Here is an 18,500-nt window from a genome sequence, read left to right on the forward strand (position 1 = left end):
GCACAGTGGTGACAATTGATGGCACAGTTGCTGTGTTGCATGGCACAGTGGTGACAAGTGATGGCACAGTTGCTGTGTTGCATGGCACAGTGGTGACAATTGATGGTACAGTGGCTGCATTTGATGGCATGGCACAGTGGTGACAATTGATGGCACAGTTGCTGTGTTGCATGGCACAATGGTGACAATTGATGGCACAGTGACTGCATTTGATGGCATGGCACAGTGGTGACAATTGATGGCACAGTGACTGCATTTGATGGCATGGCACAGTGGTGACAATTGATGGCACAGTTGCTGTGTTTGATGGCACGGCACAGTGGTGACAATTGATGGCACAGTTGCTGTGTTGCATGGCACAGTGGTGACAATTGATGGCACAGTTGCTGTGTTTGATGGCATGGCACAGTGGTGACAATTGATGGCACAGTGGCTGCATTTGGTGGCATGGCACAGTGGCTGCATGTGATGGGCACAGTGAGGCTGCAATATTTTTTTATTTCCGTTTGCGCCCCCCCAAAAATTTTGGGCACCAGCCGCCACTGCTTTAATATTACTTTAAAGTTCCTTAAAGCTGAACTCCAGGCATTATCATTGTGGATGAACTAGAGTAGTACTCCCGAAATAGTTTAAAAAAAGATCCTGACATTAGTGTAAGGAGGGGAGAGGTGAAGCCTTGTTGCCTGAGTGCATGTGGCAGAAAACGGTGTAGGGAGTCATTTGCCTGGATACCAGGGTGTGATACAATGGTGGAATGCACAAAATGAAGCGTGTACCTGCAAATAGAAGCCTCACTCAGCATCAGTAAATTTACATAGCTCTCAAAGAGAGGTAACTTTTATGAATAAGTTATGTCAGACAGGTTATAGATGCCCAATTATTGGTGCTACATCCCTATAGGCAGAACAGTGGCTAAGTGGTTAGCGCTTCTGCCTAACAGCACTAGGGTAAATGGTTCAAATCCTAACCATGGCACTACCTGCTTAGAGTTTGCATGTACGTCCTGTGCCTGTCTGGGCTTCCTCCCACACTCCAAACACATGCTGGTAGGTAAAATGGCCCTAGTATGTGTATGTATAAATGTGAGTTAGGGACCTCTTTCTGTTGTCATGCGATTTTATTTATTGTTCATTTAAGTGTATTTTACATGCATTTTCATTGCATTTTTGGTTTTAACCAGTGAGGATAATTTTCTTTAGTGACAATAAACACATATAAATGCATTGAATATCAGACATGTCTCATTTTTAACAAGAGCAATGCAGCGCACATATGTGAATGGCCTCATTGGACTCAATGGGGGTTGTTTACGAAAGGCAAATCCAGTTTTCACTACAAGGGCACTGCCAGTGCACTTGGAAGTGCAGTCGCTGTAGATCTAAGACATGCAAGGAAAATAAAATACAGCATTTTAGCTTGCACATGATTGGATGATAAAATCTGCAGAGCTTTTCCTAATTTCAGATCTTCTCCTCAGATCTACAGCGACTGCCCTTCCAAGTGCACTGTCAGGTACACTTGCAGTGCAAAGTGGATTTGCCTTTTGTAAATAACCCCCAATGTATTTTTGTGACACATGCACAAAACCCCTCAAAAAGAAGTGCCCTAGGCCTAACAAAATTTACCGTATTTATCGGCGTATACCGCGCACTTTTTTGCCCTGAAAAAAACTTTTTTCCACAGGAATCCGCTGCAACTTTAGGGGTGCGCGCTATACCCCAATAAATATGGTATATAATCAAAGGACATCCTCAGTTACACAGACCATGAAGAATCAATGATAAAAAAGCCATTGGTAAAACTCACAAGTATTTTGTTTTTATCATAACTTTTTATACTGGCTTTTCAAAATATCAAAATGTCACATTCAACAAATTACAGGTTGGAAGAAACATCAGATTTTTTTTGGAGGGCCTGTTCATAAGACCAAAAAGAGGGAAGGGGGGTGCTGGATTTTTGGTTGAGCAGGCGATACTGTACTGGGTTGAGCAGGAGATACTGGGTGATACTGTATGCAATGTATGTGGAAGTCAAAGTTTTGTATATGTTACAATACAACCTACCTGTGTCTAGTCATAAATCTAATATATTGGTTTAGGGTCCTGAAACCCAGGGCCGCTGATAAGGCAATATAGCCAGCCCTCCTATTCAGGTGCTCGGGCCCCATCAGTTCATAAGGGGGGACCGGGCAACTGATTAGCAGAAAGGCCGGCTGTACTGCCTCATTTCTGAAACAAATCTTCCTGTGGCTCCCCCTGAAGCCCAGCGGCTTCTCCTCCTCTCCCATCCACCGCCTTTTCTCTGCTGCAGCAAAAGACACAGAACAACTGCTTCCAATATCTGTGCTTCTCCCCTAGCCGCACCGATTACCCCCCTCCATCATCGATCCTCCCTCCTCCCTCAGTGCTGCCAGCTCGAACTTTCTCCCTACCACCGACTGCTGCTGCTGCTGCTGCTGAACACAGAAGGATCAAGAGGTCAGTGAATGGTACACTTACATATAAGGGGGGTCCACCTTTGTTACCTGACCCATGATTTGATTTCATCTTGTTAGCAAGTGGGTTCATGTGTACCCGGTCAGTGTCCGGCTTTATATATGACTGGTACAAAGCTGAGAACTGATGTATAAAAACTAGTGCTGTCAGTTAAACGCGTTATTAACGGCGTTGACACAAACCCATTTTAACGCCGTCAATTTTTTTATCGCGCGATTAAGGAGGTTCACCCTTTAAAACACCCTTTTTTTGTCAGCACGTACCTCTTAATCCCGATTTTCACCTGACGGCGATCCCGCGGGAGTGGGCGTTCCCAAGCACTGCCTGTGATTGACAGGCTTCCGAACGGCGCATACTGCGCGTCACAGGTTGCCGGAAAAACCCGAACGTCGGTGCGGCTCTATACGGCGCATGCGCACCGACGTTCGGGTTCTGTCGGCAACCTGTGACGCGCAGTATGCGCCGTTCGAAAGCCTGTCAATCACAGGCAGTGCTTGGGAACGCCCACTCCCGCGGGATCGCCGTCAGGTGAAAATCGGGATTAAGAGGTACGTGCTGACAAAAAAATAAATATATATATGTGATTAATCGTGAGTTAACTATGACATTAATGCGATTAATCGCGATTAGAAATTTTAATCGCTTGACAGCACTAATAAAAACATAATCTATTGAATGTAACTACTACAAGGAGAAGGTTCTGGAACTGATCTTTGTAATTGATTTAAAAGGCCCTGTTCACATCTGGTGATTTGGGATCAAGGGCGAAATCCTTGCGATTCCTAATGCCACTGTAATCGTGGCAAAACATGCATGTTTAGGTGCTATTCATTTTTATTGACATCTCAAATGCAGTGCGGTTTTGCCACGCTTGCCAAGCAACAGCATCATACAGAAATTGTAGCAAACAGCTTTAGGCCTGGTTCACACTGGGTACGATTTGGAACGATTTGAGATGCGATTTGACATGTCAAATCGCATCTCAAATCGGCGGCAATTGTCGGCAATGGCACTGTCCTAATCAGTGCGACGGCGCATCTGCGATTTCAAAAAGTAGTTCCTGTACTACTTTTTGCTATTTCGGGCCGCGATTTACATTAAATTGCGGCCGAAATCGCGGCAAAATCGCAGCCGCGAAATCGTTTTGAATTTGCAGCAGTGTGAACCTAGGCTAACCGAAAGCTTGTCACCCAGAGAAGCTCCTGCTCTTTTTTGGGTGACAAGCTTCACGCAATCCAGTTTGCTGCAATTGCCAAATGATTCTGTATAGTTTTATCTTTTATATTTAATAGGAATCTTGTAAGTTATGTGTTTTTCACTGTTAATATAGATTTTTGTGTGTTTTCTGCAAAAATATCATGTTTTAATTTTCTAAGGGGGGGGGTCCTGTGCATCATCAATCATCAGTGCAATCTATGTGTGCAATATCAATCACCAGGAGAATCTTGGGTTTAAGGACCACAGGAGGTGGCCGGCAGGGATGTTTTATCAGCATCATGGACCCCTCCCCAACAGGGCTTAACAAAAAACAAAAACAAAAAAAAAACATTGTAATAAATATTTTGTAAAATTGTAAAACAAAAACAAAAAACGTAATTAAAAAAAATAAAAATAAAACAGACACCATTTACCCCCCCCCCCCCAAAAGAACAAAAAATAAATATTTTTTTTTTATAAATAAGTAAAATGTAAAAAATAAAATAGTAAAAAAAAGTCCACGCCCCATCAGTGCCACTTATCAGTACCCATCAGTGCTGCATATAAGTGCCACTGTCACATGACATTAAAAAAGTATCTTTTTGATCGATTAAAATTCTTTTGATTGGTACTCACCTCTCCGCCAGCTTCTGGGCCTCCAGGGAGTTCCGTCGGAGATCCAGTAACGTCACGGACACCGGCGGGGCTTGCCGTATACCATCTGAAGGGCTCCTTTGCTGTGCCTTCATATCTGCATGCCAGCGGGACCTTACTATCTGCCACACGCAAGGGCTGTTACACTTCCCTCTATCACTTCCCTCCATAAACCTGGGATTCTACAACCATCCACTGGGAGTTGTGATAGGTCCCTTCATGGGACATCTACATGCCGACGGACTGATGTTAACCTCTCCTCATCTGGATTCAGCAGTGGTATCGTTGTACACATTTTTATACCAGTATCATACTTCGCTACATGTTTTTATGACTGCTTTTGGTACCGTTTGGTATTACTCGCACCATTTTTACAGTTTATGTAGCTACATCGATTTTATCTCCAGTGCAATATTTATTTTGTTACCTACTTGAAGACTATAAAAGTTTTAATGCTATTCCCATCGAGCGCTGCCTTTGTGTGTTTTTTGTATCCTGCTACCCATTTTTCCAGTTGTTGGTAGCTGCACTGGGAATCAGCCTGCAAGGATATCAGCTAAAAGTAGTTGGATCTGTATGTGTGTTATAATTAATCGAAATTAGTTGATTAATCGATTAAAAAAAAACGATTATTCGAACAGAAAAATTTTGATCAGTAACAGCCCTAAAAATAACGTACTCGTACTCAGTCTTAAACAAGTGGTATCGGTGCAACCCTAGTTAGGTAGATCTTTTATTTATCATATGGCCACTTAATCAATTCTCAGAATAATTCCAAACAGGTTGATCTCCTTACCAATCTGTGTGGGCATCATCAATCACCAGGAGAATCTTGGGTTTCAGGACCACAGGAGGTGGCGGAGGTCCGGTCTGCTCTACTAGGCCTGCAGTGCTCTGCTTTACTGCATTGGTGAAAGAACTGAAGAGGCTTGAACCTGGTGCAGAAGTAGAAGATGGAACCTGTGAAGGTTGCTGTTGTTTCCTCTCCATGGCCGGGGACACCGGGGAACTTGTGGAATTGTCTGGTCGTTGAAGGTCCATCATGTAGCCATTGGGAAGGTTGGCCACAAAACTGCTGTCAGAGAGACGTCTGCGTAGGAAATTCATGGCTATGGCCTAGCGATGAAACTTGGAAGCCCTAAGAGTTTCTACTGTATGAGGGTCAGTGGATGGACCTTTCCAGTTGGGTTCCCAAACTCTTTCCCAGTCTTTGAGCTGTAGAGATAATAAAGAGGTTGTGTCAGCTAAAACATATCACTGCATTGAAAGCAGGGAAGGAAAACAGAATTATTCATAAAAGTTGAGCTAGTGAGTAATCTATGTCAACACATGATGGAACCCAGACTGAGCAGACTTGAAAGCAGCAATTACCCATGGCCAGTATTATCTTATCTGGTTGCGCAAACTTAAAAAATATATTCTGTGGTCTAATCACAATCTCAGAACTTTTTTAGAACCTATAAATTGCAGATAAAAATATAACCTCTCCTTGACTTTAAAATTCAGCCAAACCAAGAATATATATCACCTTTTATAGAATTTCTACTAATGTTCAGGATATATAAGTTCTCATAACATAGTTTAACAAAAATAGAGCGACAATTTTGAAAAAAATTCAATATTTTTTACTTTTTGCTATAATAAATATTCCCAAAAAATATATATTAAAACAATTATTTTTTCATCAGTTTAGGCCGATACATATTCTTTTACATATTTTTGGTAAAAAAAATCGCAATAAACATTTATTGATTGGTTTTGCAAATTTTATAGCGTCTACAAAATAGGGGAACGTTTTATGTCATTTTTATTAATATATTTATTTTTTACTAGTAATGGCGGCGATCAGCGATTTTTATTGTGACTGCGACATTATGGCGCACACATCGGACACTTTTGACACCATTTTGGGACCATTGTCATTTTTACAGCGATCAGTGCTATAAAAATGCACTGATTACTGTAAAAATTACACTGGCAGTGAAGGGGTTAACCTGTAGGGGGCGCTGAAGGGGTTAAGTGTGACCTAGGGAGTGCTTCTAACTGTTAGCGGGCGTGGCTTGCCGTGACACATCACTGATCACTGTTCCCGATGACAGGGAACAGACGATCAGTGACATGTCAGGGGAAGGACGGGAAGATGTTGTGTTTACACTGACATCTCCCCGTTCTTCAGCTCTATGACCCGATCGCGGGACACCGGCGGGACAGCGGCGCGCATGTGACCACGCGGCTAGCAAATTAAAGGGGATGTATATATATGCCCATTTGCGCAGCCGTGCCATTCTGTCAACGCATATCCTCATGCGGCGGTCGGGAACCGGTTAAATACAGTATCTCACAAAAGTGATTACACCCCTAACATTTTTGTAAATCTTTTATTAGACACAGCTTATCACATGGTAAAGAGCCGCTGATTGGCTCTTTACCCCGATCTGTGATCAGCTGTGTCCGGAGGGAACAGTGATCACAGAACGTGGGAGGACGTCATATAATGCCCTCCCAGAACTGGACGGCAAGTGGTTAAAGCGGAGGTTCACCCAAAAAGCAACTTTCTGCCATTAGATCCAGCATACTGCTGACATCTGCAGTATGCTGTTTTTTTTTTTTTTGTACTTATCGTTTACCAGCTGTTGTTATCCGGCTCCGAGCGGGGATTTCTGCGGGGAATAGGCGTTCCTAAGCCAAGCGGATTTGATTGATGGGCTGCTAAAGCGCGTCACGCCTTCCGAAAATACCCGAAGTCACACTCGGGTGTTTACGGCGCCTGCCATGTAGAGCTGACTGCGCAGGCGCCGTAAACACTCGAGTGTCACTTTGAGTATTTTCGGAAGGCGTGACGCGCTTTAGCAGCCCGTCAATCAACTCCGCTTGGCTTAGGAACGGCTTATACCCGTAAGGAATCCCCGCTCGGAGCCGGAAAACAAAGGCTGATAAAACGATAAGTACAAAAAAAAAAAACAGCATACTGCAGATGTCAGCAGTATGCTGGATCTAATGGCAGAAAGTTGATTTTTGGGTGAACCCCAACCAGAGTTTTATTTCTGTCCATGTCCCTGTTGAATATTCTCTTTCACTTCCTCCCTGGTAAATCTAGAGGAAGTGAGGGTAAATCTCTCAAACAAAGCCCTGGATAGCAGCAAAAAAACATACAGGGCTTGCAATCCTTAGCTCTGTCTAAAACTGGAACAAACTTATTTTTGGTTGATTTACACTTTAATAGAGGAAAAGCACGTTTACTTCGTTTGGTGAAGTTGTATCACTTTGTAATTGTCCCCTGTATTGATAAAAAACAATTAAGTAATGTAGCAAGGTAAGGAGGGCCCAGGAACCTGCACTTGTATTACAAAGCCAGCAGTATCAGTTCCCTTTTTAAAGTAGTTCACACCTTTAGGTGGCAGCAGATAGCAAATTTGTGAAAGCCATCAACAGAAAGCCAAGCTCCTTTCATGTGATGGATGTTTATCCCCTGTGCCAGGCTCCTGACAGAGGGTCGTTAGTGGAAGCTGGGCGTCATCACTAACATTTCCTGAGCCGGGAATTAGTTACAGAGAATAACACTCCTCCCACGCTAAGCTAACATTACACGGAATCAAAAACTGGATTACATTAAAGTCAGCATTTCTGTTCCATCCTGATAGCGGATGTAACATTTGTCTGTTCTTAAATGGCGCATTCCCCACTCATTACCAGAACTCTGTATCCTTGATTTGCATCACCGGATCCTTTAAATCCCTAAGGGCTCATTTACTTCTTGAGGTAATGCAACATGCCAACAATTGTACATGATCCTTTTTTTTGTAACAAAAGTCATAACAACGCATTACCAGGTGTTGCCATGCATTGCCGTGTTCTACGATGCAGGTGCGTTACCCTGGTGCATTGGGGGTGCTGTTCAAAATAAATGGTATTGCAAAATGTTTGCCATTAAAATCCAAACTAAAGTAGAACTATGGGCAAAAAAGATGACATACAGTATCTCTCAAAAGTGAGTACACCACTCACATTTTTGTAAATATATTATTATATCTTTTCATGTGACAACACTGAAGAAATGACACTTTGCTACAATGTAAAGTAGTGAGTGTACAGCTTGTATAACAGTGTACATTTGCTGTCCCCTCAAAATAACTCAACACACAGCCATTAATGTCTAAACCGCTGGCAACAAAAGTGAGTACATACCTAAGTGAAAATGTGCGAATTGGGCCCAATTAGGTATTTTCCCTCCCTGGTGTCATGTGACTCGTTAGTGTTACAAGTTCTCAGGTGTGAATGGGGAGCAGGTGTGTTAAATTTGGTGCTATCGCTCTCATACTGGTAACTGGAAGTTCAACATGGCACCTCATTGTAAATAACTCTGAGGCCGCGTACACGCGGTCGATCCATCCGATGAGAATGGTCCGACGGACCGCTGAAGCAGACTGATGGCCTGATGTGCGTACACACCATCGTTCCAAAAACCGATCGGGTCAGAACGCGGTGACGTAAAAAATACGACATGCTGAAAAAAAACGAAGTTCAATGCTTCCAAGCATGCATCGACTTGATTCTGAGCATGCGCAGGTTTTGAACCGATGCTTTTGTGTACTAACCATCGATTTTTTGGACCTATCGGTCAGCGGTCCATCGGTTCGATTTTAAAGCAAGTTCTCTAACTTTTGTCCGAAGGACGAAAGACCGATGGGGCGTACACACGGACAGTTTGGACCGATGAAACGGAACTTCGGTCCGTTTTCATCGGTTTGGACCGACCGTGTGTACCCGGCCTGAGGATCTGAAAAAAAGAATTGTTGCTCTACATATAGATGGCCTAGGCTATAGGAAAATTGCCCAGACCCTGAAACTGAGCTGCAGCACGGTGGCCAAGACCATACAGCGGTTTAACAGGACAGGATCTACTGATAACAGGCCTCACCATGGTTGGCCAAAGAAGTTGAGTCCACGTGATCAGCATCATATCCAATGGTTGTCTTTGGGAAATAGACATATGAGTGCTGCCAGTATGTCTGCAGAGGTTGAGGGGGTGGGGGGTCAGTCTGTCAGTGCTCAGACTATACGCTGCACACTGCATCAATGTGGTCTGCATGGCTGTCATCCCAGAAGAACCCCTCTTCTAAAGATGATGCACAAGAAAGACGGCTAACAGTTTTCTGAAGACAAGCAGACTAAGGACATGGATTACTGGAACCATGTCCTGTGGTCTGATGAGACCAAGATAAATTAATTTGGTTCAGATGGTGTCAAGCGTGTGTGGGGGCAACCAGGTGAGGAGTACAAAGACAAGTGTGTCTTGCCTACAGTCAAGCATGGTGGTGGGTGTGTCGTGGTCTGGGGCTACATGAGTGCTGCCAGCACTGGGGAGCTACAGTTCATTGAGGGAACCATGAATGCCAACATGTACTGTGACATAGTGAAGCAGAGCATGAGCCCCTCCCTTCAGAGACTGGACCGCAGGGCAGTATTCCAACATGATAATGACCCCAAACATACCTTCAAGATGACCACTGCTTTGCTAAAGAAGTTGAGGGTAAAGGTGGTGGACTGGCCAAGCATGTCTCCAGACCTAAACCCTATTGAGCACCTGTGGGGCATCCTCAAACGGAAGGTGAAGGAGCGCATGGTCTCTAACATGCACCATCTCTGTGATGTCGTCATAGAGGAATGGAAGAGGACTCCAGTGGCAACCTGTGAAGCTCTGGTGAACTCCATGCCTAAGAGCGTTAAGGCAGTGCTGCAAAATAATGACGGCCACACAAAATATTGACACTTTGGGCCCAATTTTGACATTTTCACTTAGGGGTGTACTCACTTTTGTTGCCAGCGGTTTAGACATTAATGGCTGTGTGTTGAGTTATTTTGAGGGGACAGCACATTTACACTGTTATACAAGCTGTACACTCACTACTTTACATTGTAGCAAAGTGTCATTTCTTCAGTGTTGTCACATGAAAAGATATAATAAATTATTTACAAAAATGTGAGGGGTGTACTCACTTTTGTGAGCTACAATATGTGATGTAGTCTGTCACCATCATTAACAGCAGTTTTTGTTCCCCTCTGTCCTCGTCCCCAACACAGTGTTTTATTACCTGTTGATCTTGCAAGTAAATCCATTTAAATTTCCTGTAAGGGTGTCAATGCTGTGCACTCTGCAGTAAAATCACACAGCAGCATTGTCACCCTATGGGCAGTGGAGTCCTAGATGGTAATGTAAGTTTAAGTGGGTTTTATGTACAGTAATTAACAAACAAAACTAAACCCCAGCTGACACCGCTTAACCACTTTAGCCCCGGACCATTTTGCTGGTCAATGACTGGGCCACCTTTTTGCGATTCGGCACTGCATCGCTTTAACTGACAATTGCGTGGTCGTGCGACATGGCTCCCAAACAAAATTGCCATCCTTTTTTTCCCCACAAATAGAGCTTTCTTTTAGTGGTATTTTATTACCTCTGCGGTTTTTATTTTTTGCGCTATAAACAAAAATAGAGCGACAATTTAAAAAAAAAATAATATTTTTTACTTTTTGCTATAATAAATATCAGTGCTATAAAAATGCATTGATTACTGTAAAAATGTCACTGCGCTATAAACAAAAATAGAGCGACAATTTTGATTTTTTTTTTATATTTTTTACTTTTTGCTATAATAAATATGAGTGCTATAAAAATGCATTGATTACTGTAAAAATTTCACTGGCAAGGAAGGGGTTAACACTAGGGGGCGAGGAAATGGTTAATTATGTTCCCTAGGTGTGTTCTAACTGAAAGGGGGGTGGGACTGACTAGGGGAAATGACAGATTGCTGTTCTTACATTGTATGAACATGCGATCAGTCATTTATCCCCCTGACAGGACCGGGAGCTGTGTGGTGTTTACACACACAGCTCCCGGTTCTCGCTCTGTAACGAGCGATCGTGGGTGCCTGGCGGTGATCGCGCCCACCGGGCACGCGCGTCGGCTCCAGAGGCGAGCAGGGGGCGCTCGCCCCTAGTGGCTGAAATATTACGTGATTTTGCACAGCCGAGCCGACCTGCCGCCGTCGAAAACTGCGGCGGCTGGTCGGCAACTGGTTGTGTAACTGAAGGCAAAACGTTTTTTTAGTTTTTGATAGAATGAAAAAAAAAATGTCTTTAGTTACACTTGAAAAATCTAAAACAACTATTTTGTTCCTTTTGGTAAAAAGGCTTAAAGCTGAATTGCAGTTATGAAAATGTTTGTATAGTTATATTGGTTCAGCATGGACCAATGTAAATATGCATGTTCCACACCAATGAATGCAAAGTGGCGATTGAAATGGCGACTGTGATGTCATTACTGCCCTGCCTATTTAATGAGAAAATGCAAAGTATTTTCTGAATGGTGCCCATGCTGAATGAGTGACCTCCTGTGTTCACTAAGCAGCAGGGCAGCTGCTTGGCACGAGACCCAGAAACCTATCAGCAAATACTGTGGTAGCGGAAGGGCCAGATCTGGATCCAAGTTGGAAAGCTGGAATTCAGGCAGTTGGAAGCGAAATAGGGTTTCTCCTATTCCCTGTAACTTTCACTTTTGCTGGGCAGTTTGGCCTGTTCCTGGAAGTAATTGTGAAACATTGTACATACATATTTTAATTTTTTAAGCCAACAGGTGGAGCTACCTGCCCATTTTTACCCTATTATAAACAGTAGATTAAAGACCTCAATAGCTAAAGCTGAATTTTACACACATTTGAATGACAGCACAGCAGTGACAGATGGGTCTGTCTGAACTTTCTTTGATATAGATATATATATATATATATATATATATATATATATATATATATATATATATATATATATATATATATATATATATATATATATATATATATATATATATAATATGCTTATTTATAAAATAAAGATTACTGTATATTATAAAAAAAAAAGTTTAAAAAAACTGTAAACATAAAAAATATATATACAATTTTAACCATTGTAGATTCCCTTTAATTTGTCATGTTTTTTTTCTTACTACCTCCCTTCTATTTTACATTCTGTAGCTTTCAGCTAAAGACAGATGATTTTGCTATCTGAATAGGGCCATAGAGCCTTTTTAGTCTAATCACAAAGCTTTAACACAGAGATAAGCCTCTCCAATTTGGTCACGTGACTGTCATTTTCAAACTTCATTGGACCGAGCATGAAACCAGCTGTCACCTTTTTTGAGAATTAGTATGCTTATACTGGTGGTGTTAGCATTGTGAATGAAGCCTTTTGTATCATATGGCACAACAGCAGAATTGGAAAACATGACCGGGGTGGGGGAGGGTTTTCACAAATCTTTTTTGCAATCTTTTTGGACTCATATGATTCGTGGTTTTCTGAACTGTAATAGCTAGATTCAGAAAGACTTAGGCTGGCATATCAGTAGATACGCCAGCCTAAGTCTGAATCTGCGCCAACGCTAATTTAAGCGTATTCTGGTAACCAGATACGCTTAAATTAGGCTCAGATACGAGCGGCGTAAGTACCTTACACCGTCGTATCCTAAAGTGCAATTTTTAGGCTGACCGCTAGGTGGCGCTTCCATTGCGGTCGGCGTAGAATATGTAAATCACTAGATACGCCAACTCACGAACGTACGCCCGGCCGACGTAGTACAGATACGCCGTTTACGTAACGCATTATGAGGCCTAAAGTTATTCCATCAAATAGCTGGAATAGTAATGTTAAATATGGCCGTTGTTCCCGCGTCGAAATTCGAAAATTTTACGTCGTTTGCGTAAGTCGTCCGTGAATAGGGATTTACGACATTTATGTCTACGTCGAAACCAATAGGACCGTGTGGCGTACTTTGCCGCAATGCACACTGGGATATGTAGGCGGACGGCGCATGCGCCGTTCCAAAAAAAACGTCAATCACGTCAGGTCAACCCAAATTAACATAAAACACGCCCCCTCAGCCTATTTTGAATTAGGCGCGCTTGCGCCGGCCGCATTTACGCTACGCCGCCGTAACTTAGCAGGCAAGTACTTTGCGAATCATGTACTTGCCTCGCTAACTTACGGCGGCGTAGTGTAAACACGATACACTACGCCGCCGCAAAGTTAGGGCGGGCTTTCTGAATCCACCTATAAGACTCTCCGCAGATTAGATCCACATGCATGGCGGGATTGACATGTCAATGACCCAAAAGCAATGAAGTAAACATTTTTTACAAAATGCCCTGCATGTTATAAGAATGACAAGAAAGCTTTCCCAAAACAATAAATATATGTCATAAAGAAAGTGGGTGGAATTACCCGGAAATATTTTCTTATTGTATATCACACAAACATATTGTATTAGTTACTGTACTATTCTTGGAAGTGATGTAAAAAACACTATCTTTCATTAAAAGGATCAGTTTCCATGTTGACCTCCAGGTGGCGATATAATAACAATGTAGTTACAGTATATTGCCTGTGGCTTCCTCTGAGTCTACACCACTCTATATGTTAGCATATTTATTTTCGGAGTAGGAAAACCTACTCGGCATTGAAAACATTTTGATATTTCATGAAACTGCCGCTTTTAATAATGTTCAGTGGCACTTTAACATCTTATCTGTCGGCACTTACAGAGAACCATTACTTTTGTAACACTTTTGTGACGCATTACTTGTGTCCAAACCTTCCTGCAAAGAAAGAGCATTGTCATACTGCTAAGGACCGCTGAGAAGGGTCCCCTGCCTTCTGTAAACTGATTACACAATTCTCCACTTCAGCTCCCAGTGCCTGAAACATGTTAGAATTGGCCGAACTGTATATGCAATGGAACTTGGACCCCACCTTGTAAGCATTTTATCAACCATGATTAAGTTCAATATTTTTTTTTTTCTATGCTTTGATAAAAGTTTGGGCCACTTTTATTCAAGCAGATTTGTCACTTCTAGTCAAAGGACATTTTGGAGTCCTTGGTGCAGAAGATAAATTCCTTGTTTGCAGATGAAAGCTAAAATCTTCAATCGCATCAAACGGATGCTGACTGTACAACAATAAACAATCAGTAATAATGTTACATGGCAGAGGTGTAACTAGAACCTTCAGGGCCCTGGTGCAAGAATTCATGAAGGGCCTCCGTCCGGGGGGGGGGGGTCCTTCCACTGACCCCAGGGCCCTTTATTCCCATTCTGGGATCCTTTATTATGGTCCCACTGTGGGCCCCTTCCTGCCATCTTGTAGTCACCCCACGATGGCGGAACGTCAGGGCCCGGTTGCAAATGCAACCTTTGCAACCCTGGTAGTTCCGCCACTGGTTTCAGTAGTTTTTTACTTTTGTTATTTTTTTATGTAGCGCCTGGTTACTTTAGGTACCGGTGCTATTTAAATTTAGAGGTAGATCAGAGTATGGTTAAACTCTGATCCAAATTGTGATGTGCAAAACAGGGTCTCTGTCTTGGCTTGGCTGTGCTGTGGGCTCATTCTGTTGTGCAGGGGTGCTCTTCCCACCCCTGTGCAGTAGGTGGCAGCAGTGGAGTCAAGATTTGGGTGCTCTTCCCCAGCAGCCAATCAGGAGGGTTTGGCCTCGCTGTGCATGCTGGGGGAGGGTATTTATGGGGCAGACGCCATTGGTTCTGGGTTCTCCTTCGTCCGGTGTGACACCCACCTTTAGGGTGGTCACATCACGGCGCCCCGGCGTTATGGCCTACCTGGCCGGGGCGTGCGTGCCACGCGGTGTTCCTGGTTCCGGGGCCGTGTTGGCCTGGAACATTTGATCAGCGACTGGGACCCAGTGAGCGACTGGGTCACCACTTTTGAAGATCCAAACTGCATTGCTGTTCGGTGGAGAGTCCGTCTGAGGAGCGCCATTGAGAGGCTGGTGATCCAAAAGGGCCTCGACAAACCACCAGAGATCAAGGTAGCCGGACACTGAAGGATTGAACACCTGTCAGTCGGTACCTGGGCGACAAGTTGAAGGAGATCCAGGCGTAATTCACCTAAGGATGATTGCCTCCGTAACTACAAATCAGAGAGGGCCTGTGGCAGAGGCGTCTTCCTGATGTTCACCAAGGAGGGTCTGTGGCAGAGACTTTATCCTACAATTGTTCGAGTGATACTCCGGCTTCCAGGTCAGTGAGAGAGGCCTGTCCGGGTACACTAAACCCACTCAGGAAGGAGTGGCGCAGAGAAGTGTTACGCTTGGGAGCAGGACTGTTTCCCTATTGCTACGCCTGAATTTGCTATTCTCCTTTCTTCCTTCAACTTTACTTTCCTCACCACAAGTTTATTGTTTTTACCCGGCTGGGTAATAAAGAGCACAGCAAAGAGCACCTGTTGTGGACATTCCTTTACTTCTACTAAATGCACTATGCACCCCTAGGAATTCGGAAGAGCCAGAGGTAAATGTGCCACCCAAAACAACCAGCAGCTCCTCCGGGGATAGTGCTACATTTATTATTATTTTTTTACAATTACATTTTTATTGTTTTTAGTTCACACCTATGCGAATTGGATGTGTCTTTTTCTTGCATCCAATTCGCATAGCAGGAGCATGTGGCCAGCTCTCTATGGAGCCGGTTCACATATCTCCGGGGTGGCTGCGGAGCGAACTGCACAGAAATGCTGTGCATCTTTGGCTCCGTTTCAGGGCCGAATTCAGGCAAAGATTTGGCCCTGATCCATCCCAGAACCGGATGGGGAGCTTTGGTGAAATATCAGGGGTCTGATGTTTCGTCTTTGAGACAGAGAAAGGAGATTAAGGACAACTCAATCTCCATTTCAGCAGCACAGAATAAATGAACAGGAATAATTCTGTACAGGGCTTCCTGTTCATTCATAAACTGAAGCAGAGTAATCAGAGTATACTATGCCTCAGCTATGATTAAAAAATAAAAAAAGTCAGTGATCATTACAGCTCTCTATCCTGACAGTATTCCCTGTGGCAGGTAGAGGGGGGAAACTTTGCAGTGCTGCGGGGGGAGGGCCGGGGAGAGCACAGGGGCTTGGGGCAGCAGGACAGGGATAGGGAGGTGGCATGGGTGGCATGTAAAGCATTTCCTTCCTGCAACCACTGAATGCATGCAGGAGGGAGAGAAGGAGAAGCAGGCATTCAGCAGTTGCATGGAGGGATTGGTTCCTCTACATGCCTCTGCTTCTATGCAGATGTACAAGGGGGCACTGGGGTAGCATGGGCCCCCTGGAGCATGGGGCCAGGTCGCAATCCCTGCACGTATGTCACTGTTACATGTTATTGGAGTGTGTTGTCAGCCTGCGGTTGCTAGTAGTGTGCACCTGCAGGTTCAGCCTGTGTCTCTGAAATGAGAGCTGGACCTCCTAGTGTGATACCGTTTATTGACACACTTTCAGGTTCCTGAGAGAGCCCTGCGGCACATTCGAGAAACCTTCCCTGTCTTTGCCTGTGCGCTTATCTAGATGCATTTGCGCATGCATAATAATGGTGGCACTGGAGGGGAGGTTGGAGCCTGATTAGACCAGGACTGAAGTCCCGCTTTAAATTCACCCTTCTACGCCCACTCCAATGCATTTCTCCAAAATGGCAAAATTTGGACAAAATGTTCCAATGTTTGCAAACTTTTGGAGAAGCAGAAAATTGCTTCTAATCACCAGGTAAGTATTTTCTGTGCTATGTAGGTTGTAAAAATTGCAGCAGCCTGCTGTTTGCATCACAAGCACTTCTGTTTCATATTCATTTATATTTCTTCCTCCCATTCATAATGCCTGACTTTATATTCTGCTTATTCATCACCTGCCACACTCCTGTCTAATGATTAAATAAGGCGGAAGGATCGGAGGTGTGCGGAGCAGAGGGCTGACATGGAGCACTGCTACTGTCACTTTTCCATTCTCAATACATGCCGAGATGCTGGCAGGGTTGGCACTGCTGTGTGGGCGTCTTGTCAGCTCCTGACGGACGCCTCCTCCTCTCCCTCCAAGTGTTCAGCCAAAGGGAGGCTATGCAAAGGGAAAACTGGAATATTCACACAGCTACCAGCACTGCTTGAAGTCTATGTAAACCAAATCAGTAAATTTGTATATAAGCTTTAGCTTGTTAATGTCATTCAAAAATTATTTTAATAAAATAACGACCCCAAAACACACTTCCAAGATGACCACTGTCTTGCTAAAGAAGCTGAGGGTAAAGTTCATAGACTGGCCAAGCATGTCTCCAGACCTAAACCCTATTGAGCATCTGTGGGGCATCGCAAGGAGCGCAAGGTCTCCAGTGGCAACCTGTGAAGCTCTGGTGAACTCCATGACCAAGAGGGTTAAAGCTGTGCTGGAAAATAATGGTGGCCACACAACATATTGCCACTTTGGGCCCAATTTGGACATTTTGACTCACTTTTGTTGCCAGCGGTTTAGACATCAATGGCTGTGTGAGGGGACACCAGTTATTTTGAGGGGACAGCAAATTTACACTGTTATACAAGCTGTACACTCACTACTTTACATTGTAGAAAGTGTCATTTCTTCAGTGTTGTCACATGAAATGAAATTAGGTAATAAAATATTTACAAAAATGTGAGGGGTGTACTCACTTTTGTGAGATACTGTACACACTCACCGGTCACTTTATTAGGTACACCTGTTCAATTGCTTGGTAACACAAATTGCTAATCACTTGGCCGCATTACAGCACCCTGCCTTCCTAAAGCCATTACAGCATCTGCCTCAGTACCCCTCTCAAGAGCCCTCAGACATGATGTAAGCAGTGACCTGGCTTTTGGTTGGAGTAATGCAAATATCAATATTCCATGATAGCAGTACGGGGAGTGGGCATCCCTAGGCAGGCTGTATTTGCATGCAGACCACCCCAAGTAAAACCTACATGTCCTCATTGGCATTGCTGCTTAACTGCAGAAATGAAACAGTTATTATCAGAGAAAAAACATAGAGTTTACCATAGAGCACACATTTATAAACACTGCCATCTGCTGGCTGATGTAGTTGTTGCACAGAAGACATAAACATTGTACTCCAAAGAATTGAAATTCAATGAAGGAAATGGGTGGGTCTGAGGCAATTAGACTTAGGAAAACGTTTGATGAAGCTGGATGTCCTCCACCAATGACATAAAATGTATCTATCTGACTTTCTGTAGCTTCTAATGCACAGTGTGCAGTGAAATCAGAGTAATTTCAGTGCAGGAGAGGAATTTGCACTGCGCAAGACTGAAGGAATGGC

The 18,500-nt window shown here is 43.6% G+C and overlaps 1 protein-coding gene across 1 annotated transcript in view; it reads right to left on the reverse strand.

Annotated features, from left to right (window-relative positions):
- Positions 1-18,500, reverse strand: part of SYN3 (synapsin III) — a 534,306-nt gene that overhangs the window by 420,548 nt on the left and 95,258 nt on the right. Inside the window, exon 2 of the mRNA XM_040345656.1 lies at positions 5,143-5,561. Within this exon, the coding sequence (XP_040201590.1) occupies positions 5,143-5,453 (311 nt within the window). The 5' untranslated portion in view covers positions 5,454-5,561. The remainder of the gene's footprint in view (positions 1-5,142; positions 5,562-18,500) is intronic.

This window comes from Rana temporaria, chromosome 3 (assembly GCF_905171775.1).
Source record: "Rana temporaria chromosome 3, aRanTem1.1, whole genome shotgun sequence".
In the NCBI taxonomy this organism is placed as follows: Eukaryota; Metazoa; Chordata; class Amphibia; order Anura; family Ranidae; genus Rana; species Rana temporaria.